The sequence below is a fragment of the Pavona decussata genome, unplaced genomic scaffold (genome assembly GCF_977016875.1).
Source record: "Pavona decussata unplaced genomic scaffold, jaPavDecu1.1 SCAFFOLD_260, whole genome shotgun sequence".
Lineage (NCBI taxonomy): Eukaryota > Metazoa > Cnidaria > Anthozoa > Scleractinia > Agariciidae > Pavona > Pavona decussata.
The window spans coordinates 177,114-202,345 of record NW_028145663.1 but is presented as its reverse complement, the minus strand read 5'-3'; the positions used below and the strand labels follow the sequence as shown (position 1 = coordinate 202,345).

General features: G+C 37.4%; 3 protein-coding genes across 5 annotated transcripts in view; 2 read left to right on the top strand and 1 right to left on the bottom strand.

Moving 5' to 3' along the window:
- The window catches only part of LOC146456102 (coiled-coil and C2 domain-containing protein 2A-like), a 266,183-nt gene that overhangs the window by 120,464 nt on the left and 120,487 nt on the right, over window positions 1-25,232 (bottom strand). The gene's annotated exons all lie outside the window — the stretch shown is intronic.
- LOC146456108 (uncharacterized) overlaps window positions 1-25,232 on the top strand; it is a 60,922-nt gene that overhangs the window by 2,409 nt on the left and 33,281 nt on the right. Inside the window, exons 1-4 of one of the 3 annotated variants that reach the window (XM_085093515.1) lie at window positions 19,965-20,061; window positions 22,508-22,569; window positions 23,280-23,436; window positions 24,661-24,821. In XM_085093515.1, coding sequence (XP_084949641.1) covers window positions 20,045-20,061; window positions 22,508-22,569; window positions 23,280-23,436; window positions 24,661-24,821 — 397 coding nt within the window. In that variant the 5' untranslated portion in view covers window positions 19,965-20,044. Of the gene's footprint in view, window positions 1-19,963; window positions 20,062-22,507; window positions 22,570-23,279; window positions 23,437-24,660; window positions 24,822-25,232 lie in introns of those variants that run through there. The other 2 variants (XM_085093514.1, XM_085093516.1) reach the window with 2 other exon arrangements.
- Window positions 18-15,344, top strand: LOC146456109 (uncharacterized). The gene is made up of 11 exons (XM_085093414.1): window positions 18-88; window positions 600-1,141; window positions 1,419-1,721; window positions 2,171-2,354; window positions 7,040-7,245; window positions 9,140-9,324; window positions 9,795-10,814; window positions 11,303-11,517; window positions 12,375-12,415; window positions 12,974-13,070; window positions 13,886-15,344. The coding sequence occupies exons 1-11, from the start codon at window positions 18-20 to the stop codon at window positions 14,172-14,174; spliced, it is 3,153 nt and encodes a 1,050-aa protein (XP_084949540.1). The 3' UTR covers window positions 14,175-15,344.

Here is a 25,232-nt window from a genome sequence, read left to right as displayed (position 1 = left end):
TAGAAAGTTGATGTTTCATGTGTAATTTCCTTTCAGGAAAGAGAATAATAAGCCACTGGCTTTTGGATGGATCTGATCCAGACGTAAAGTAAGCAATTTAAATATCAAATAATTTCAGTTTTTAATTAAATGATTAATGGTTCGGGTGACCATCCATCTGTGGACACTGACGTAAGAGAGTTTGTGAAAACACCTGTTTTAGCAGCTAAGAAATTCAATTGAGACCGTATGATTTTCTATTTTTAATATCTTTTCGTTATTTTTTTTAATAGTTTTCATTGATTTGTAGATTTCTAGGATCAAATTCAAATTTTCGCAAAATATACTGAAATGGAATAATCATGGGAAATAGCGGTCGCGAGTGGCTGTAGATTAATAAAATTACGTTAATAAATTGGAGCGTTCGGGGATGTCATTTTACCCTTAAATTGATGATACAGTGTACAGTTTGTAATTTGTTTTGTTAATACCCAGAATTCCTGTGACAACTTTTTTCACGTACCAATACATTTATTTTTGTTTTAGACAATTAGGCTAACATGCAATTGCTTAAGAGATCCACATCCTTCAAGATACAACTGGTTTAATTTTTTTAATAGATATTTTGGTACTGTGAACTTCACTGAGGGCTGGTGTCCTGGCAGCAAGGCCGCCTATTTTAGTCATAACAGCTCTTACGCTACTGTGCCTAACATAAACATCACGAATTGTGATTTTACGATTGCGTTTTGGATGAAATCCACTGGTGTTGATGGGCCTATAATAACATTCCGCACAGTTAGTGGAAAACTATTTTACATTGCAATCAGGAATTCCATTGTCTTTCTGTCTGTTTACAACACTCTGACAAAAGCACACTTCAAGATCAACGATTGGAACCATTTAGTGATAACTTGTGAGCAGTTTAAGATCAAAGTCTTCGTAAATGGCATTGAAAGAGCATTGCAGGAGAGATGGAATGAATACTTCTTTGTCTCGTCAGACCGTGGGCAGCCGTACTGTATTATTGGAAATAATCCACACTTTTTCAAGAGCCGATTAATAGGGGAATTAACAACACCCACGTTTATTGGATCAGTTATGGATCTATATGTGGTTAAAAGAGCCTTGTCTGTGGCTGAAATTTCAGAGATGTTGAAAGGTAACGTGAATCAATTTATTGGGTTCTTTCAAAGGTCTCTTCTTTCAGCTTCTTTCGGTTAATTGATTTTGGCCAGTTTAATTTTCGCGATTCGTGGATATCACACCACTGTATCGAAATTAAAATCCACTCAAAAATAAACGAAATTGTAGGGAAGGTTAATGGTGGTCGAGGTCGTGCAAAGGGTCCAAGGTTCAGCCCAAGAATGCAAATTAATGCCATAACATCAACTAACAATGACGTCTGATATGTATATAATTGTTTATACCGTTTTTAGGCATACCTACACCTCCTGTTATCATCAATAAAGAAAACGAAATTAAAGGCTGCTCTGTGAATCTCACATGGAGTCCTCCGCCACGACAAGCTTGTCCCGTTAAGAAGTACAAAATATACTACAGGGAAAAAACGTCAGAACGGAATGGGGCCGACTGGACTGAAAGACTTATTTCTCAAGTTGCAAAAACTTTCCAGGTCATACCATTCTTCTGTGATTCGAAATACGAAATTGCAATGTCTGCGTTGACTGCATTAAGGGAAAGTAACCGGTCAACCTCTTGGCAAGTGAAAACCGACTCAGGTGTGTCATTATTTTATTCTGACCTTATAATTATATCTCATGGAATAAAGTGCATACTAGAATGGCTCTAAAAATCAACCAGTTTTTCAGTTAACATTCCTTCCCTTCCCAGATAGAGTAACACTGGAAGTACGTATAGTCTAGACTTGGACCAAGTTAAAAAATGGCGCTTTGATGTCCAAAATGAGGTTCTTCACATTCGAGTTAACTGAAAAGAGGTGTGAACGTGTTATGGTGACATCGTAGGTTTTTAAACAGAAAACCGCAGCCTTACCTTTCAATAATCAGAGCCAGCGGAGCAAATTTTAGATCAGGGGTGGGAGGGAACCTACAGGCGCCGATGGAAGTATTTTGCGGAGGAGGGGGATGGGGTGCAGGTATGTTTAAATTTGGGGCTCCAATATTCCAATTTTTTCTGTTTATTACCGTACCTTTTTAAAATGTTTTAGTGAAAGACGATGACGATACCACTTCCCATACAACTGACACCACTCTGGGCGAAAATTTAACTATAAAGACAGCTGGAATAATTGCTGGAATTTGTACTCCACTTGTGGCTGTAATAGTCGTCGGAATTATTTACCATACAAGAAGACAAAAGAAGGAACTACGCAGAAATACTATACACGAACGGTATGGTAAAACATGGTATTATTATTATACTTAATACACCAGTCCATCCCAGGAGTGTCCCTCCCCCCACTTCCTCCCCCCCCCCCCCCCCCGTCCCGGGGTAGGCCATTAGCCTGCCCCTGGGAATAGGCCATTTAACAGTTGTGTGCTCAGTGACTTGGCCTTGGATTGGACGCGAGGCTGGGTGTGACCTTGTTTTGATACAAACCTCATTGCTTTTCATATGTAGATCATGCTGTTCTAATGCTAACTAGTTTGCATTTACATGTAAAAAACAGTGCGGTTTGTATCAAAACAAGGTCACCCCCCACCTCGCTTCCAATCCAAGACCAGGTCACTAAACACACAACTGTAAAATGGCCTATCAACTACTTCGTGATTTTCGCCTCACAGCTCTGTCACCGTCTTTTCAATAATAAGTCCAGGATGCAAAGACCATTTAACTTTGTCGCAGTCAAAAAAGAGACCTTATATCGACTTTAGAGACTTTAAATCGACAGAAGGAGTAGTTAATACGGAGAAATAATACTTGTTTGAGAATTAGTTTGGTTTGGATTACAGCTGTTACCAATAACAAGCTAACTATCTCCTTCAAGAGAGTTTGGTAAAGTTGCGTTTTGGTGAAATTCACGTTATCAAAGCAAGAAAGAGAAGCCTTTGGAAGGCAAGAAATTGAGAATTTTACCTCGCTGAGAGGGTAAAACTTATGTAAATCGATTTCTGATGCCTTTCAAACTTAAAGAGAAATAGATGGCAATTTTGAATTCAGAATTAAAATTTCACTTTACATAATCATTTCCTCATTCGCACGCATCGCTGGCATTGCAAATTATCACGTGCAGCGATTTAAAATTTGTCTTCAAACACACTTTATCCCCCTCAACGATGCACTTTGTTTTGGTTCAAATGGCTTACAAATCAACTTTGATAAAATTTTACTATCCGTCAATTTCTTGGTTCTGTTGCCTTGAAATGAATTGTCAGAATTCAAAATAACTTTCATGGCTGTAATTGGCGTCCAGTAAAGTATAACTTCAATTTAATCCGACCCTTTTGAAGGCGGCTGGTCACGTGCTGTCGGTAACCGGAGGATTTTCAGTGTTTGCTCACCTTTGTTACCTTTATGTACACAATAAGTTACCGTGGCAACAGTGCCCTGTTCAAAACACAGCCGATTTTTGAAGTGGTTATAACTTAAAAACTAGCGCGGTGACCCCGCTTTTATTGTGAAACTGTTAGCAGTTCACAACTTTTCGCGTTTTTCAGCGACCATACCTCAATTTTTAGCCAGCTATTTGGTCTTCTTCGGTACCAACCGATGTAAAATTTACACCAGTTACTTTTTGCTTGTCGATTGACGTTTGTCAGGATTTATATTTTGGGAAAATCAATATTACTATGACGATGATAAACATAAAATCATAAAATAAGTAAATAGCAAATTTTGTGCCATGCAGATTTGAATCACAATAGTTTCCACCAAATCCTTGAACTTTGGTATATGACAAATCAAAAGGACAGGAATAGAAAAATTCTGTATTTCGGGTTTAAAGTAAATTACGAAAACATTTCAAAACTAAGCATTTGTGTGGGAATAGTGAATGGATCGTAAAAACACTGCTTTTGCGAAGTGACTTTACAACAAACCGTCAATAGGTGCCTCGAAGTCATCGTCTGAAGCCACTAAAGTTTTACTGATATTCTCCGTTGAGACCTTGGAAACAAAGCTTTTCTTTGAGACTGTCTGTAATGAATTTTGTTTGCAATTTAAAAAAAATATGCATCAAAAAAATCGTTGAAACGGCTCCATAGATATTAGCGAGTTTAAGAAGCTACCGCGGCGACGACAACGAACACGTCACAAAACAATAAGATTCAGTAAGAAAAACAAGGGAATGTACTTGCTTTTAAATTGCAGTTCATTTCTTCGTCGTACTTAGCCAAACAACAACGTGAGATTTCCAATTCAACATTTTGTGCAGAACGTGAGCACACCGTCGACGAGCTTAAGCAAAGACGACGGCAACGGCAACGAAAACATCACCCGAAAATATATCTTTATTTCATTTGTGCCACTTCGCGATTATTTCAACTCGCTCAACATTTGCAAAAAAGGCGAACTATCTAGGAACCAAAATGGTAGGAGTGGCGTGCAAGTTAAAGAAGAAAATGAAAAGTTCATCGCCGTGCGTATACGTTCTCCACAAAACCTTAAATGTGGTCATTTCACGTTGTTTTGCAGAGGACGGCAAAGAAATGTACCAAAATGTAAATCGCACGTGCAGAGCGATTGCTTTTGCTCGTTTAACCTATTGTTTTGCGGCGTTGTGGTTGTCGTCGCCGCCGTCGACGTCGTTACTTAGCGCTGTTCCCACCTGTTCCGTGTTATAAGGTAGTTCGAACATATTGTAAAAGTTCAACAAACTGGAATAACTGAAAAGTAGTACAAGCAACGCGAACTAAATTCAACCTATATTTTCAAGTGCATGAAGGGATGAGTGTCTTCGTTTGCGTTGCCATCGCGGTTTGTTAAAGTCCCTAATTGTAATGTCCTTACCACTTGTACGCAGGCTTGACGATGTCAACAACTCCATTCCAAAGTCTCATTTGAAATAGGCCATTTTACAATTTTGTGCTAAGTGACCTGGCCTTGTTTTGTAAGCGAGGCTGTTGGTGACCTTGTTTTAATACAAACCTCACCGCTTTTCATATGTAGATCATGCTGTTCTTATGGTAACTAGTTTGCATTTACGTATGAAAAGTGGTAAGGTCACTAAGGACACAACTGTAAAATGGCCGATTGATTGTTAGGAACATCTTTACATTAATATTTAACGATGAATATCACGCATAAAACCACTGTAGCCGCCAAATTCAAAGTATTTAGCATCATTGACAGCCACAGGATGAAGACAGGAAAAGTTCAAACTCGTGCCATTGATCACCGAACCTTACATCACTACCCTAGTCACCAAGGCACTAGATTAGGATTTGCGTTATTTACACAAATGCCGCTTCCTAAAATAAACGCGTATACACAGTGAGATCACGTAGCACGGTTATAAGGTAGACACAGAGGAAAAAACGGGTTGTACTACTACACAAAAACACTAGTAACTGACAGTCATCATAAGTACTTACAGAACACGCTTCATCTTCCCGAGCTGGAAACCGGAAGACTTCAGACACTGAAAGCACCGCCTAGAAAACATGGCGTTCTTCTTTGCACATGTCCTTTATACCGCGTGGAGTCTGGATACTAAACTAGAGAAGACCGCTAAACAACGAAAGCCAACAACAGGCTCGAATCTACACCGACTTACGGCTGGCTATTTACAAGTTATATATATCGAAATCAGTGTGTACGATATTCCGCTAGGACTGATATATTTTTGGGGGGGCATAATACCGTGCTATTCTTCTATTGGATATCTACAATATAAAAATCATGAAAGAAAGAAATGTATCAGCATACCATTTGCAACACGGTCGGTTTATACAAAATAAAAAGCAATGGTTATGAAACCTGACAAAATTCTTTGTTATTTGGTTTTGTTAGCATTTTTGGCCTTGACCGACAACAAACCACAATAGAGTTTGAAATGTGTTGGAGCAACTGACCAATTGAAACATTTCTGTTAAGATATTCAACTGTAGGGTGAACGTTAAAACAAAGGATTGTGCACGGCCGCGGGCCTTCCAACATTAATTGCAGCGCAATTCTTTTCATGGCAAGCCAGTTTCATAACCAGTCCCTCGATTAACTATGGTTTATAAGTCCTCTTAATCGTTAAACTTAAAAGAGTTCCAGAAAATAAAATTCAATAAAACTTTTGAAAATTTTTTTTTCACATCATCAAGTATGCATGGTGAGGATCTTGTCGAGCTGTTCCTTGAGCAAAATGCACAAATTTCAAAAATACAAGAAGATTCTTTGGCGAGCAATGTCGAAGAAAGAAACTCGTCCTCAAGCTGGCAACAGTGAAAATCAACAAAACTCTCGTGGCGTCAAACAATAACTTCTGGGCACGTTTTGACAATACTTTCTAGTCATTCTTTGAAAGTACTGCCTATTTTTTGTTTTATTTACATGTACCATATAAACACTACACTTTATTTAAAATCAAGCACATCATTTCTTCATTTTTGTAAATTTTCATTTTGGTATTAGTTATTGTAATTCAAATCTGAAACGCGCAAATAAATTGATTTCGAGTTTTTATGTTTACCGTCGTCATAGTAATATCTATTTTAGCAAAATATCAATCCTGAAAAATGTCACGGTAATCAAAAACCAATAGCTGGTGTAAATTTCACATCGATCGATACCGGAGAACAATACCTAATAGCCGGTTGAAAAAGTTTCCCCAAAACTGTATTGAAACAAATTGTAAGGAGGGATTCAGAACCACCTTAAATTGCCGAAAATTTAAGGTGGCTCTGGATCCCTCTCTGAAATTATTTTTAAACTGCATAGTCCTGCATAAAATGTTTAGTGGAAGAAGGCTTCAAGAATTTGGACGTAATATAATGATTTGTCTCGATATGTGCAGTTTTGGTTCACTACAAACAGACCTGCTTGTTCTCGCCATGGGTTTATTTGATCGAATCTCAGACATACCCAAAACAATGACCTCACCTAAGTTAAGGAAAAGGAACATTTACATTTCAACTCACTTTTGAAGATCCAAGTCCAACATCGCTCCTTTGCTGCTACGAGAAGTCCCGCCAAAGAGAGTAACCATCATGGAGGAACTGGGTCGAGGTGCTTATGGTAAAGTTCACAAAGGAGTCATGAGGGATTTACCAAAGAAAGAAGTATTTTTCAAGCCCAGGGAGGAACGAGTGGACATCGGTGAAGGGCGAGTTGTTGCCATTAAAGTTCTACTTGGTGAGAAAATTCTTTATGTTTTATTTAAAGGGAATACGCTACTACCGGGATTTTACGTTTTGGCGTTTTGGATCCAAGACTGTGCTGACATCAAAACTAAGAACCTTTTCTAATTTATAAAACACTCCTTCAATATGAAGAGAAATATAACAAATGATGTTCTCAAACTTGAGAAAAATATAATCAATTCTTAATAGTGTCTTTTCAAGACGCATGTGAAGAACGTGAGAAGATTGCCTCATTTTTCAAGTCGTTATCGATTTCCGTGTTAGAGATCTGGGCCCAGTTGTTCAAAGCCCGATTAAGCTAATCCTGGGTTAACATGGACTTTGATTTCAGTTTAATCACTTATCAACAAGTATTTATCCAAAAGACTTTAAACCATCAGTTTTGACTTAGACTTTTCTTTACCTTTGGCTTAATATCAGCTTTTAAAAACACTTTTATCGACCGAGATGAAAATCTCGATTAACTTTTAATCGGGGATTAGCCTTAATCGGCTTCGAACAACAGGGACCAGTAGACAAATTCCCAGTAAATCTAGCGGAGAAATTTCGAAAAAAAATTGAAACTGTCATTGCGTTCTCTAATTGGTTTTTTTGTCTTTAGGTTTTCAAACCAAATTAAATAAAAGTAAAGCAATGAATGTAAATTAAATAATGTAACTGAAAACCCCTCAAAACAAACAAATATATCATATGAATTGACATAACATGACCTGTTATAGTTAGTAGATAGTTTGGAGAGGGGGGCAGGGTAGGTATGTAATCAACCGCTACCAAACCTCGCAACTTTTCTCTAAATTTACTTTGGAGACAATTTAGTGTTAAAGTGTCGTAATTGGTTTTCGATTTTAGTGGTTCTCTGAAGTTTAAAGAAATCTTCATACCATTGGTAAATCATGCCGTATTCCTGACATATGCAACGCCATAATCTGCCCGCTAACGAACCTCAAAAGAGGGTATTGTTAGGACACTACTCCTTACACACTTCTGTGCAATCTTCACAAAAGCATCATTGTTATGAACTCACTTGATACACGCTTTTCCAGGAATGTCTTTGAAGCCGTTTAAAAAACTCGCAGCACGTGTTTTATCTGATCTAAAACCACTGAGCTGCGCCTCGTGGTTTTAAATCCCGATAAAACACTGCTGCTCGTGTTTTAAACATTACGTAGACCAGTGATCTAGTTTGACCCCAAAGAAAAGTTACAGAAGTGCTCGGCAAGTCCTTCGGTTTGAAAGATCTTACTTTCATTGTTCAAGGATCACCTTAGGCGATGATTGATAATTACCGATAGATAACACGCAGCAAGCCACGCTTCTTAGCTGGGGTAAGAGCGTCAGCTTTCAGATTGCTCCGCATTGTTCTCAGCAAGTTCGTTCGCTAGCGATTTCTTAGTCGCCCACACCACCCAATGAGTTTAGTGATCTCTCGCTCCAGTTTCCACGGACGTGATCTTTGTCAACAAACTTTGTTGCCCAAACATGGTAGTCTGGTTTGATATCATAACGTCATTGGATTATCGTTCACGGACTGGATGACTTACAAAATCACCCAGGATTCTACGCTGACGTCGTTTTATTGCTACCCCTTGCTTCCTTGAGAATGATGTATTATTCAAAGTGACACAGGCATACTCGGAAAAAAAGGAAATCCGAGTGCTCCTATCAGAGCAAAATTAACGTTAGAATGCTCTTCCACTGAGCTACAGGAGACTCGTGGGAGCTAAGGCCATTAAACTTGCTTCCTTTTTGGTGCAGCCCGTTCAATTGTTGATTGATTGATTGACTGACTGACTGCATGAATGACTGATTAACTTTCTGCCAGATAGACAGACTGACTGGCTCACTGACTGATTGATTGATTGCCGAGTGATTGATTGACCTTTCAGAAAGGCCCGGCAATGAAGGCAGATCACATTTACTTCAGGAAATAGAACTTATGAAGGAAATAGGCTCTCACAGAAATATTCTGAGCATGCTCGGCTACTGGGTCAGGACAGAACCCATCATGCTTATCTTGGAGTATGTTCCACACGGGGACCTTCTTCAATGGCTCAGAAACAAGAGGCACCAGGTCAGAATCTAGTTCAATTTCTTACTTAAAAACTATTGGGCTACTCACATTTTTTTCTCTTTAATTATAAAATTTACCTGGTCTCCGAAAAGCCTTGAAAGTTAGATTAACGTTTTTCAAACACCACTTCGTTTTTTCTCCAGCCGTTGGGATTGAAAGGTTAATTCATTGAGACACAACAAAATCAAAGGTTCTGTTGTCGCGACTGTCAACGCTTTAAATCCGACTGCCACAAGAAACAAATTAATGAACATCAGAACCTGATCCCACAACGGTGAAGTCAGCAAGCTAGCAAAACTCCTCGATTATGAAGACGCCTAAGTATACGTAATCACTCCTCCCCCAAGCTGCGACTGCAAGTGAAATAAAGTTCACTTTGAAATCTTAAAATTGTTAAATTACGTTCATTTTCAGGGAGATAGTAAGTCGTTGATTGACATTACAAACATAATATTGTCTTTTCTTTCAAGATGCAGCTTAAATTGAAGAATGCAATTGACGTGGGCATCTTTGGAGAGCTGGCCTTTCTTTCAACTAACGGCGAAGTAACTGGCCAAGGAAGTGCAAAAGTACAGCCTGAGCTCATCAACAAGGAAGGAAGGTTGGATGATAAAGTGCAAGAAAAAATTATGGAGGAAGGAGAAAGAGCTGAAGGAAGTGATAATAAAGTGGACCTGTCAGCAGAAAGTCAAGATGCCCAAGGAAAGAACGGATACAAACCAAAACAAAGAAATGACAAAGAAACAAGGACCAGACCTAACGATACCCTAATCCTTAACGTTAAACCCCAGTGCTTTACCACGGAAGACGAGGAACCGAGGGAGGGCCTCAAAGACTCGGCTTTGAACGTGACGAAAGAACAGGAAGGTATCTCTTATCCCTCCAATAGCCTGGGGGAGGCAGGCAAAAACACTGAGGTAAGTATCATTATCAGCAGCGACCTTAAAGATTGCGACGAAAACAGAAAGCCAGGGGAGGGGTTACAAATGCCAACAGTGGACGAACAAAACGGGCAAACAGAAAACACCTACATTAACGACAGCTTTGACGTAAGCATTCCATCTCAGCACTACATCTTGCGTCAACCTACAGACCCAAGTTGTTTTGAAAAAGAAAATGAAGACAAGAAGGAGGCAGTCATGTCGACCTTGGCAGTACCTTCGATCCACTTTCGCCCTGTTGTAAAAAGAAAAGAGCTTCCTGCTGTACCAAAGTGTCAGAAAACTCGAGAAAATGAAACACTGGACAAAGGCTTCATTACAGCGAAGAAGGAAAGCAACGAGGAAGTTAAGATCGTCATCCAGCCTGAAGATGAGCAACCTAGAGATGATAATAATGGTGATGATGATGACGATGATGATGATGATGATGCTGATGATGATGATGATGATGATGATGATGATGATGATGATGATGATGATGACGATGATGATGGTGTTATTTCTGCTGCGGATCTTCTGTGCTTTTCATGGCAAATAGCACAGGGAATGGTAAGTACTCAATCTCAACGGTGTACACACTATGGTGAAAGCCACGGATTACAAACATTTTATGAAAAATAACCGAACACTTTGCGATTGTCCACTCTCTCCAGTCCTTCATTCCACGACCCTCCATCTTCTCACTGTTAACTAAGGACGCTACTCACGCTTGAATATAAAATAGCTTGAAAAAAATTCGAAATTCGACATGACTTCCATTTAACTCAGATTTGAACAGGTGAATTTACCAAATTATTGAGGTGCATACAAGTCAAACTTGTCATTAATCCTCCAGAATAATCATGACTCGGAAGGTTTTTTTTTTCAGCGTAATTAATTGGTTCGTTACAGCCGTAAGCCTCGTTAAAAAAAATATTGCTTGGGCTATAGTTACGACATTTTCCTCGCTAGAAACGGGAACTAGAAATTTAGTTGTTTATAACCCAAGACAGCAAAATCTATTGCTTGCTAAGTTCTTTCAAACCCTATTATGACAGGAATATTTGGCCAGCAAAGGATTCATTCATCGTGACTTAGCAGCCCGTAACATTCTCGTTGGTGAGGAAAGAAAGTTGAAGATTGCAGATTTCGGTTTGCTACGCCACACAAGTGATGGTAATATATACGAGGTGAAAAACACGAAAAAGCTGCCCATCAAATGGACGGCACCCGAGGCTCTTAAGAGCGGCATATTTACGTTAAAGAGTGACGTGTGAGTATGTCATCGTTTTCCGTGTATATAGAACTGAAAATATGATATCGTATAACTTAGTGTAACATCTAGGTCATTCAATCAGTGAGTGAGTGAGTGAGTGCATGAGTGAGTGAGTGAGTGAGTGAGTGAGTGAGTGAGTGAGTGAGTGAGTGAGTGAGTGAGTGAGTGAGTGAGTGAGTGAGTGAGTGAGTGAGTGAGTGAGTGAGTGAGTGAGTGAGTGAGCCTGAGTGAGTAAAACTGAACTGTGTTAACGTGCCATATGCATCTAGCATACAGGTAAGTGCTCGCTAGTCGGGGACACCTACCCAGGTCTACAGGAAAATAGAAGAAAATCTTACTTATACGCAATTAAAAAGGATATAGCTAATTACAACAGCAAAAAGCTTGTAATAACAAAGGAAGAAGCCTTTGCAATTTTATGTCTACCAAATAACCAAGGTGTGCCGATTTCACTTCTTAAAAATGGATGAAGTATACCAGACGATTTAACAAAAACCATTTAATTTTGACCAGATCACAGGGCCTATGTAGATTATGCTGTGTTTTCCATTCATTAACAAGAACCTAGTCAAATACATATGGATGATCGATGACAGAACAATCGGGTAAAAACAAACAAGTGCATGAAATCGTTGTCGTTTGTTTCGCAATGAAAGGTCCTACTTAAACGAAGAGTGTAAAGAATTTTAGTGTCCGGACTTCAATCTCCTCTTTGCAGTTTTAAATACGAAATTGAAAGCAACATACAATTAGCCTTTCCTTTTTACCAAGACAAAACATTTTTGGCACAGTCTTGTTGTTGTTGTTATTTTTCAGTTTTTTTTTTTTTTCAATACCTTATAATTGTGTTTTAGATGGTCTTTCGGTGTAGTGCTGTGGGAAGTGGCCACCATGGGTAAGAACATAATTTATTTGCTTGATTTTTATTGCCAGCTCTATCAAAGTAGTATAATGGACAAAGAAATAGAAAATCAAATTTTTCTAATTTTCATCTCTGTATTCGGTGAACTTGGACACGCGAGACAAGAAAAACTAGTGATTTTTTGGGCTCTTTGTGATGTTTACTTAAAAAGCCGTCGAAGATACGATTTTAATAAAATCTAGTTCCTCGCCATGTACTCGGTACTCTTAGCTTCACAAAGACTGCAAATTGCCAAAAGAACGTATTCGCGATGCGCACGCGATTCCTCGCTCTGCGTGCTTCGCGACTAACACAAAAAATACGGACTGTCTTGCAGTCGAACTTGTTCGAGGCATGAACATGTGAGTCTATTTATTCCTATTTTCTTTCGCCGCTTACAAGAATAAAATAATGATATTTGTTCCAAATGGTTGGTAACCATCTTGAAAATTAACCTTCCAATTTGTTTTAAATTTAAAAGCTGTGCAGCTTTAAAATTTGTCAGTTGCGTCTCTCTAAACGTCGACCATTTTTCTCTATCTGACACTTTAGGAGGCATCCCATATCCCGATGTAAGCAACAGACGTTTGTATAATGTTCTCAAAACGGGATATCGCATGGAGAAACCCAAAACGTGTGGTTACGAAATGTGAGTAACTAAGCAATGGTTTGTGAATAGTTTATGAAACCAGGCTATTCAACAAAGTACTAAAATGAAAACCTAACATTTTCTGTATATAAATAATAATAATAATAATAATAATAATAATAATAATAATAATAATAATAATAATAATAATCTCTTTATTAACATATTCCAAGAAAATTGCTACTTATAAGTAAAAAGTAGAACTAGGAAAGCCTATTTACAATTCATTTGGATTACAAAAAAACTATTTTCAAGCACAACAGAGCTATTTTCAAGAACAAAATGTTGTTTTCTTGTTTTCTTTTTTTTTTTAAAGAAAAAACAAGTCATAAAGTTACAATAATATTCTTATTTGTAATTAATAAAATCATATCATAATCGTATTCTGGCAAATAATAATAATAATAATAATAATAATAATAATAATAATAAATAGATAAATAACTTAACATTAAATGGTCGAGGAGAGTTTACCTCTCGGCAGCTGGAAACCTTTTCAGTGCTGAATTATGTCGTAATCGTAAAACGTATTGTAATGTACGTAATTAGCATTTTATTGGCAGTGAAGGGGTTTTGGGTGAGGATGATGGAGAAACTAGATAAGGTGGTACCCTGGTAGTAACACTTGAAATAATGGTCTGGATCTTTGGAGAACACGGAGGTGGGGACCATTCACAGCAATAACAGAGTACAAATCGAGGAGAACTCCCTCTCTACCGTACCCACCTTAAAGATTTTAAGTTAACCTAGATAAAAAAAACAGGGCTTTGTTGTATTAATCACGCGTTACACTATATTATATTTTACCTGACCAGTTATCAGTTGATGATGGACTGTTGGAAAGACGATCCAGATGAACGTCCGACTTTCACACAGCTGTTATCTATAATGGAAGAAATGATGACACTAGACACGCCATATTTTGATCTCAGCAAAACAGACGAGTCTGAGTCATGTTACGGTGAGGTAGCTGCTAGTACCAGTAGAACAACAGAACTGGCCGTAAGCAACAAAACCGCAGAACTGGCTGGTATCAGCAACACCTTAGATATGGTCAGCACCAGCAACACCAAAAAACTCCCTAGCATCGGCAACACCGGATAACTGGATTGCATTAGCAACACCGCAGAAGCAACACAAGACGCTCCGCAGAACTGCCTAGAAGCAGCATCATTTTGGAAACGGATACACATTTGTAGTTAGTTCAGTATCAGAGAATAGAAAGTCGTTTCCACTGGAAATGCAGATTGCAGCTGTATATTATTTGTCGGCAAATCAAGGAAGCTCATAGCTCTTTTAAACCACTGTTCGAACACATCATTTGTGAGGTCTATCCAACCAAATAAATTGGCTAGTAAAAAGTACGTTGATTTTGGAAGTGGTTATTGTCAAATAAGCTAATTATCAGACAGGAAAGTCCTCTGAACCAAGCAAATTGAGCAGCGATTCTCCGTCTTCTAAAAAAAAACAATCAGCATTTTTGGGGAAAGGAAAATATGAAAGACCTGCTCCTAGAGCAAAAGCGGGGAACTTGGGGGAAGGGGATTACTGAATCAATACAATGCCGCGTGAGCTAAAGACTTAACCATTTGTAAACCTTAGAGAACGTTAGTTCCATTTCGTGGACAGCGCAACTTCACTAATGGTGACTTTTCACATTAATTTCAATAAATTTTTTAGACGCTGGTCAAAAGAATTACTAGATAGCAGTTTATTGTGAAAATACGCTTAGCTTTTGTGAGACCAGCAAGCTAGGCTCACCAGCTAGTTTACAGGTATTTCACACTAAAAGATTAAAATAACTAACACAAATTAAAAAACATCAAATGGCATACTAGGTAAAGTTTAAATTTCTAATACAAATTAATCATCATACGTAAAGCAAAAATTTACAATAAAGAAATAAATGGATATAAAAAACTACAATAATTCGTATTGTGTGAAAAGCTCACTCGATCATAGTAGACCTGCCAGATCTACAAAGGATTTTCTTGTAGGTCACGGTACAGAAACCTTTAGGGTTGAATACGTAAGGAATACGAGAGGATCCTTCCATCATAGTTGAAGACCTTTGAAGGATCTTTTGGCTAATGGTAATTTGTAAACACGTAACATTTTGTGACAGGCATGGTTGTGTAAAAGGTAAAACTGTAGGAACGTTGGTTCAATTTCATTTAATGACGGTCCACTATCTATCTCTAACGTAATTTACCATGTCATTGCTAAAAACTTTCATAGCTGAGGAACTAGCTAGAATAAAACAGTTTAAAACGATCACTGACCAGGTGCAAGTTCAATAATCCGGCAAATTGCGAAGAAAAATAAACGTATTAATATTTTTACTCTTTTTTGACGAATTTGCAAACCTGCAAATGTAGCGCAGTAAAACCACTCTGTTGAGAGACTATAGCAACAGAATCAAGCCATTTTTACCAATTTTTGTAAATGGAATGTATGCCTTCTATTGTATTGGCATCTGTGCTCAACCCTTCCCTACTTCTCCTCCCTTGCAAGTAGAAACTTGCAAACTGACAACTTTGAAGAAACATGTGAGACTAGTTCAATTAATAGGAAAATATCAGATTCTTGTCATTTATGTCTCATCCGTGAAAGCAAAATGGCACTTTCGCCAATATAATTTGAGATTTTAGCGAAAGCGAATAAAGCAAAATAACAAAATTTTCTTCTTTTCTCGCGCGATACAATATCTGATCACGCAGCACGTTTAATAATAATAACAGCCGAGGCGTCGTCGACTTACCTTTGAGAAAGAAACCGTGCCAAAATTGCACAAAAGTCGCTGCTAGTTTACATTAATTTGTTATTCTATCGTGACAAATGTTGCATTAAAAAATGGCTTGAAATAAGTTTTCCATAGACGCAGGTCACGATGAGCGATCAAAAAATTTCTCTCGAAACATTTTACTAAAAACTCTTTCTTTAATTCTGCGGCTCTTGAAAACATTTCAGCGGAGTATAAAACCACTTAAAGTTGTATGACACAAACAAATTTGATGTGTGTACAAAACGATTTTAACAATAACATTGCTCTAAAATAATTGAAAATCTGTTTTTTCGGGGACAAAATACCCGCGTTTTTACTTAAAAAATGTCGTCTTTTACCACATAATGACGTCACTCTACTTGACATTGTTCCCGGGAGTGTTGTGTTTTGGTTACAAATCACTTCAAAATGTTGGCATTGGGCAGCGGCATTCGTTTAAATCAAAGATAGTTCCGAATCTTTCGATAGCTCCAGCAAAGAGGAGAAAAGTAAGTCGCTGTGGGTCGCATAAAACCAGAAAAGAATAGACTAAATGACGAAGATTTCCTGTGTTGCGCATGCCGTAGCTGACCATGTTGATTTTTGGCCACTGTGCGTCAGCTGCAGTGGAAGCGATTGTGCGTTGAGTTCTGATAGGGTTTTGGCAAAAGCCTCCTTTTTCAGTTTTTAGTTTTTACGAGCGTACAAACTACAACCAAGGCTTATGATTTATTCCAACAGGAAACCGAATGCGCTTACTCTATGTTAGAATTCCTATTTCGCACATGTGAGGGTAAACAAGACGATACGGCGCCTAATTATTTCTGAACTTACAAGAAGAGCTATTAACTTTTAATTTTGTAAATAAAGTGTTATTTGAGGTCTTTGAGTCTTTAGACTTATCATTTGTTGGTAATAACGGGGATTATTTCCATCCAAGAAAATCGATTTCACTGACCAGGATCTGTTTTTGGCTCTCCATTGATAATGCTGCTAAACTTGAACTTCTAAATTAATTTTGGGAATATACTTAACAGTAAATGAGTCTTCAAAGGTACATCAAAATTTTAAACAGATCACAAAAGACGAGGCTGCCTATAACTGGGGTCAGTTATCGAAATAATTAATGCATAAAATCGAGAATGTTTGTCCATGCTGTTGGAGAAGCAAATCACATACTAGGGTAAATTAAAGCAATAAGGGATTGACACTCAGTAGTAAAATGGCCCAGGAAGGAAAGTAGAAATAGTGCAAGCATTGTATTTATAAAATTGATGCTCCACGCTCAGACAAAATTGTTGAAACGGTTCCCTTCTTTCTTCCACTCTCTCCCCTTCAATGATGAATTTCACCGAGCCGGAGTGAAAGTCACGCTACGAACACAACATTGGAGGAGGAGGATAGTTACCTTGGGTGTTAACCGTAGTGTTTCAACAAATAATGACTGCAGTTGTAGATTTGCACATACACTGACTGACTTTGCACATGGTACACACTTGGTGACTGCAATCACGGCCATGAATGGAATGAAAACCAAATGCACTGCAATTGATATTTTTGCCGTTAAATTACAAATATTGCATATTTGCAGATATTGCCAGCTGATATATTTCTTTTCCTGGAAAAAACGTTGATCAGAACCACTTTCCTAGAGCCGAGAATGGGTTAAATTAGGCCAAATCCACTCACTCTAGATGAATTTCTCCTTGTTAAGTGTGTACTGAATCCATACTGGTTATATCTGGGATAATCATGTCTGCGGGTGTGTGGAAAAATAGTTCAAGCATCCAGATCTGCTTGGCATCTCATTCCGTAAGGTTAAAGCGATAAGCTTTCAAAATTTTACTGAGTAACCGACCTATACTGAGTAACTGAGTACACTAAATAACCATGATTTGCGCTATTGTTCTTATAAATATTTGAAGAAATTACCACAATAATGAAAAACAACACAACAAAGCACAACAGAAAATATCTTCAGCGCAAGAGTCAACATCTTCTTGCTGCCAATAAACAAAGAAAGTACGATGAAATCACAACTATAACAATAATTTTGGCCTTCCAATTACAAGCGCGGCTATGGTCACAAGCTGTTTTCATTCCTATTGATCAAGGGTAGCAATATTACAATTGTGTGATGACATTATGAATTAATTAAAACTGGCCTGTTAAATACAAAAGCAAGGCACGTTTTTTCATATTGTTTTGGTAGTCAATTATAGTGAAAATCAAAGGAGAATCAATGGATCACCATTTCAACAAAAATGAATTTTATTTGAAACCTAATGATAACGCGTACGGTACAGACAGGGAGCTTTAAAAGTATTCCAATCAGCTTAATTACGTAAACTGCTCATCTTTTCGAAAGTGTCAGTATTAATGATTTGTCAAAGCAAGTTAATAAATTATATGTAAAGTGACCCAACAAAAATTACCAGAAATTCAAGAATTGTACTGTAATATATTCACCGTTTATTATATGATACTACCCAAGAGAAGATGCGCTAGCTCATCCTCTCTTGTACTATCTTAATAAGATGATAATGCGTATGACCGATAATGTAAAAGGAAAAATGTACACTACAGCATAAAATTACAGGAAATATTCTGCTGGAGCAAAGCTACTACAATCTTTCTTGGTAACCACATAATAATTATTATACCCCCACCCCTCCCCCCCCCAAAAAAATACGCATGAGAAAAGATAGTTATCCGCGTTTTAAATAAAAAGTACACTTCGTGACCGTTCTTTTACCTGTGCTGCACCGAAACTTTGGAAAAACTCATGCATTTTTATCATAGTTGTTTTTATTATTGAGTCTACTTTAAATTGTAATTTTAGGTTTTTAAAATCATTGTAAGTTTACTGTAAATTGTAATTTTAGCTTTTTAGCCTTTTTATGGGAAGATGTTTTTCTGTCATAAACACTTAATTATTTTTTTTATCAGCAGTTTAACATAAGCGCTAAATATGCCCAGTATATATTTTAATTTGCCTCTCATAAAGAGCATGGGAACATGTTTCCCAGAGATTCTTTACAATTTCATAGGCTTATAACAGGAGAACATAAGACTAAAAAGGGTTAAAAAAGCCCACGCCTCATACCAGATGTCGTTGGAACCATGTGTAATCAGCACCGTATAACTAATAGTTGTCTAATGAAAAAGTACAGGCGAGTAGTTGAATTCCGGGCTGACAAAAACAACACCAATATCTCCAGCATCGTGGGTTTAACAGATGCAATATTGAGTTAAATATTATCTCTGAACAGGCATTACTACCTCAAGATTTTCCGATAAAAAAATCCATCGTACGTGCTTAACTACCGGAGTGTGCAAATTCCCTCATTGTTCTTGTCTTGTATACAAATGAGCGCATTTCAGAGGCTGTCATGTTAGGCCCGGTTAAAAAGTCGAACTTTTCATGTGCCGAATCTAACAATTAGATTCGACACATGAAAAGTTCGAGGTATGAATCGATTAAGATCGACAGATTTGCATTTGGGTCGACCTGCCGTTCTATTCGACCGGGCTTGTGATCGAATTAACTCATATATTTTAGCTAGAAACTGAGACAACCCGAGATGTTCTCTGCTTAAATTGAAACCGAAGGAATCAAGTATGCACGTCCTCTTTTAATTAATATAGCCTTAGTTTTTTTTACTAGATTTATCAATTGATCGGCTCAGTAACTCATTGAATTCCAAACAGCCAAAGAATAAATACAGAATTGCATAATTATAATTTTCGTACAATATGGGTTATAAGTAAAGGTTTAGATATACATAAACGATAAGACTGAACAACGTTTCGTAGTCGCCATGAGGCCATTATCAAGTTCGTTATCATTATTTCTATCACAACGAACTTGATAATGGCGTCATGACGACTACGAAACGTTGGTTAGTCTTATCGTTTATTTTCACTTTCCCTGTATGGGTTAGCCAAATTAAAGTTATTTTTTTTTACAAATCTACCAGAGCCGACCAAATCGGTCAGCAATTACCTCTTTTTCACATCACCGAATACAAGTTTATATTAATTCTCAATATCTTAAAACAGGTGCATATAATTTTAAACAATTTAATTAAGTTTTCAATTAAATAAGACAGGTTGGGGTAAAGTAGAGTAGGCCAATTTTGAATATTACTGCAAACAGCTTCAGGAGAAAGCAGGATCACGGGTGCGACCAGTTCATCTACAATTACCAATGGAACTTTGTCTCAGGTAATCAGTCTTTTTCTTACTTATTTCTCTCATATCATATTGCAGACTTTTGAACCTTAAAACAACTACACGCAACTCACAATTTACACGAACATGGAAGGACATTTTATTAGCATGCTCCAGCAATCCTATTGTCAGTTTTACTTTATTAATATTTTCGCTTGTTCCTTTTTTAATCGAAATGTTCGCCCTTCTCTTGTATTTCACACTTGGCAATACATTTTAATTGTTAGCAACGCCAATAACAATCGTGAAACCGTAAAGCATGTTTTTCACTTGGCTAGGTTTAAATTTCTTTCTTTCTTTTTTCCTGGTGAATATGTATGAACCCTAAAAGCATGCCTTCTTGTCACAGCTTGTCACAATGCTGCCAGTAATGTTTTAGCTATTAATCTTTGCAATTCAAATGAAACTGTTCGGTGACGTGAAAACAAAAACAATTGACGTGAATTAAAACAAAACAAAAAACAACCAAAAAAACCCAACAAAGAACTAAGTCAGTTCAATATCAAACGTTTATAAGAAAAGAAAACTATATGAAAGTATAAATAACAAGTATTCTGCGAAATCGTACGGAATATCCCGTGATAGTTAACCCGGCTAACATCAGGCATTATAATCCACCCATTAATTTTCGCGCGATTTTATTGGCTACTTTACGTCACTTGGTGCAAATTCATAGGACGGTTATCACGCAATAACCCCCGCCTGCGTCGATATTTGCCCTCCTATTATTTCTATTGAAAAGAAACAAAGCCAGCGGAAAAAACCCAGATCAAAAGTTTCACCTTTTCCTTTATTATTTTACATGGAAGAAAAACAAACTCGTTTTTTAGATTTCCAGTCATGTCAACAACAAAAAGCTGGTCGCAAACGTTATTTCGGAAAGAACAAAAATGTCAACGAAACATGCTTTCAACGTCTTTGAAGGTGAAGAAACTTACGAGTAGACTTTCCGATTTAGTCCTACGCAAACTGAGTCAGTTTGTCAAATTATGGTCCTTGTTTACGTCAATCGTGCGCATCCGCCATCAGATCAGCACTGGTTTTTTTACGAGCGGTTTTCACGCGATGTAAAAATTAATAGGAGGGTTACAAAATAAATAAACCCCTTTCTGGCTTGCTGGTATGTCGGCTGATAATGTCCTTGGCTGAGAGATTGTCCTCAAAATTTCATATTTGCCCTCGAAGCTTCGCTTCTCGGCGAAATATTCATTTTTCGCACAATCTCTCAGCCGCGGACATTATCAGCCGACATACCAGCCGCCTGAAGGAGTTTATTTACTAAATAATCCGCAAGAATAATTCTTATTATAATTATCATTATTGAACATGTCTTTTAACCATTAGCCATGTTAACCATTAACCACGTTTAATGCTTGGCGCGGCCGGCCCCACTAGCACTTGTGCTATAAACACTGCCGAGGGTAAATGAAAGATTATTATTATTATTATTATTATTATTATTATTATTATTATTATTATTATTATTATTATTATTATTATTATTATTATTATTATTATTATTATTACCATTATTAATAACAAAGTACAGTTGTATTACAGAAAAAGCTATCGATGGCCCCCGACACACAGAATAACGCATATCGAGAATATAATATCCGCGAAATTTCAACCCATTCCTCAAACTGTGAACTTTCTGGTTCACATAAACGAAAATGTGTGAAGAAGGTATTATGAAGATTTGCAGCTACTTTCAAACTTCACATGCAAATCAGGTAATAATTTGTAAACTCAGCGATGGGTGCGAGTTGCCAAATTATCACGTGCAGTGATAAATAAAGAAAGAGATATCTTTGTCGGAAAACAAAATAATTTCATTCAACGGCTTTTTTTTATAACGTCCATCAATTTTGTGACTCTTAAAGGTACCGAAGACCGAAATACTTGACTCACGATTATTCCACAGGCTACCCAGGTTCACAACACCTTTCTTCGAATGAAAAATATAGGAATTTTATCGCAATTAAGTTCAATAAATCGTAAAAAGGTATAAAAAACAGGAATTAAAGTGCACATACCTTATGAAATGTATCTGTATTGTTTTCTGTTTCAAGCTCAGTAAACATTTTAGCAGCTAAACCTTGCTAAAACATATGACCAGACAGCCACGGAGAGTTTATAGTGAATAGCAAAGGAATCATGCTCACTATTCTAAAAGATTTTCGAACATCTCAAGTATATGTGACGTCAAACGTCGTGTGAGTATTGGTACTATTAATTAAACTACTAGCATTAAATAACTAATCTACTACCCGTGCCTACTTTGTACGTTTGTAACTTGTTTAATATGTGAGCCGCGTGCAATCAGATCTTGTAACTTTAAGAAATATATGTGGGACGCTGCCGTAGATATTACTGTAATAGATAGATTACTACCTTATCTTGCCTACTTACATAAAAACACTTTGTTTCTCTTCATCAGGACAATGCAGGTGATATTTCTACTTTCTTTCTTGGCATTTTGCAATGCTGGCCAAGTGGAAGGTACGAGTGTCGTTATTTATAAACCGCTACCGTTAAATAACTAAACTCTTACCCGTGTCGACTTTGGACGTTTATAACATTTTTAATATGTGAGCCGAGCAATATGCAACTTTCAGAAAACTTCTGGGAACAACTTTCCGCAGTAGATATATTCACACTTACTTTACTTAACACCCTCTCTGGCTGAATATTTCGGAATGCACTGGTGGGTTTTGTCTGACCGGTAGAGTTTTCCCAAATTCCGGGCAAACATTCAGGCATCACCACAATTGGAAAAAAGAGGAATACGAACGATTGTCTTTAGCTTTGGGGCTTAACGTTGCAGCTTTTGATGAACACTTGAGAGGAAAGGAGTAAATAGGGCCCTGGGTAATCATATCATATGATTTTAATTTAGGTGGATACCAACCTTTAAACCTAGCACCCGATTTCCATCCTTCTTTTTTAAATAACCGTGGCCAATAGTCGACAAACGTCGAAGCAGTTGTTGTGAATTGAAGAAACCAATGAAGCGTAAAATAGCGTGTTAAGCCGATGAAGAGCAAATACCTTTGCCGGTTCACCAATCAGGGGCGAGTAATTTTGTCCTCGATAGTGAAAATTAAGAAGGAATACCCTCTATTTCATCAAATCAGCATTCAATAATTTTTTCATCCATGTTATAAAACTGCATATAATTGCTGAAAACTACTGTAAACATGTTTTGGCAGAATGCACTTCAGTGGTAAACAGTACGTTGACAAGTCCTGGATATCCAAACAACTACCCAAGCGATATGCACTTGGTATATAATGTGTCTATTCCACATGGAAAGGGATTAAAAATCACCTTTCCAGAATTTTCTCTGGAAGAGAATTATGGATGTGGGTAAGTAAATAGAAGATTAGAAGTTGAAGCAGTTATACAAAAGACTGTTAGGAATAAAAGAATCAGTCAATTAGGATAGTGTTTCAGTACAAATTCACAATCAAACCTGTGATTTTTGTGCGGATTCCCAGAAGCGCCCAAACACTTCCGAGAATGTCCGAGGCCCAGTGATGATTTGTGATGGCCGATTCGTCTTTGCTTTGAGAAAACCACAATCCGTCCTCGAAGAGTAAACTCTGGACTCTTCGGAATTGCATTGTGTAAACTGTCGAGTAGTCTGTAGAAGTTATTCTTTCGATTCAACGTTTCATAATGTTTGTTTTCCTTTCAACTACAGTCGTTGATGCCAATGATTCAGTTTTTTTTTTTTTATGAAATATAATTAGCACAATGGTATAAGTCAAATGAGTCGAACGAGCTTAAAAAAAAAGAAAAATATGGTGCATATGTAATAGCCCTGCTATTACAGTTTCTAAATCACAGTTTTTTTGTCAAGCAATGTAACTGATGTTAAAAGACGGCCTTGAAGCCTGAACTTAACTTGTCATTTCAGGATATGTTGTATCTAAGGAACCTGTTAGCCTTTGTTTTATGGCACTCATTTAGGACATGATTTCTAGCCTAAAAATACAACTCTTGTAAGGACCGTTTCTTGTTCATTTGATTGCTACAGATTATTCTGAAGTGATTTATGATGCAAAGGAGGATATCAACCCTATCTGGGAAATTCAAGCCTATACCATTGTGCTTTCTGAGCTGATTTTCCAGAAGGTGGCAACAGAAATTAAACTTTTGTTAACTTTTCTTAAAATATTAATTTTTTTAGCGTTTCCTATTGAATTTTACATCAATGAGTACATTAGAAGACGTTCGTAAAACAAAAATCTTTTTCTCCCCCCCCCCCCCCCTACCCCTCTCGTGCCTGTATATGGCACAGCCAGCCCCATTCTCTCTCAAATGCCTATAAACCGCACAACGATTGTGCTTTGAATTCGGCGTGCTCTGAGCTCAGAACAAATTCATCGTCAACTGGCAGTCCTTGCACCTACAGCTATAGATTGTCGTCACCTAGTTGCTTCCAGTTATTAATAACCACGTAACACATCAGTGACCACATGACTTCTCACAACCCTGTTGTCACGACCAAATTTCTATAATATATCCTCTGCGCTCGCAAGTTTTTTTTCGTAAAAGTCTTATTTTTTCATGAAATTTTTATTGCAGGTATGACTACTTTCAGATTTTAAACGACAAAAACGTGTCAGTTGCTAAATTGTGCGGTAGCCTCGATGGGAAAGAAATTTTGGTAGCTGGAAAGAACGTAGTGATGATTTTCCACACGGACGGAAGCGAAGAAAGAAAGGGATTCCGGTTACGTTTTGTTGGTAAGTGCAGTGGGAAAGAACTTTGATGGTCTTACTTCACATTAAAAAAAGTTGTTTTGAAGAGTGTCATTTCTTTCTAGACGACGAGGGAATGAGATGTAGGTCCAAATTAACATGATTAACCACAAGCACTAAATATATTTTACGGTGATTAGGGCAATAGTCTTTCAGTTAAAATTCGAATTATATATGAAATTGCGGTCACTGCATCACACCGATTTCGCTCATATTTGGCATGTAAACTTCTTTATGGGTCCTAAGTACGAAATTGATGTTTAAATGTTTCAATTATTTTTACTTTGCAAAATACCAATCCAAGAAATGCGTAGTCTCAGCGACGATCGGCTAAGAGCCTTGAGGGTACATTTTTCCGTCGCACTTTGAAAAGTCTCAAATTGACTAAAGATTGAA

Excerpts from the sequence above, each read along its gene's own strand:
- LOC146456109 (XM_085093414.1), top strand. The coding sequence starts at position 18 with ATGTGTAATTTCCTTTCAGGAAAGAGAATAATAAGCCACTGGCTTTTG. Across the intron at positions 2,355-7,039 it reads AGAAATACTATACACGAACG|ATCCAAGTCCAACATCGCTC; the intron begins GTATGGTAAAAC and ends TCACTTTTGAAG. Across the intron at positions 12,416-12,973 it reads GTGGGAAGTGGCCACCATGG|GAGGCATCCCATATCCCGAT; the intron begins GTAAGAACATAA and ends CTGACACTTTAG.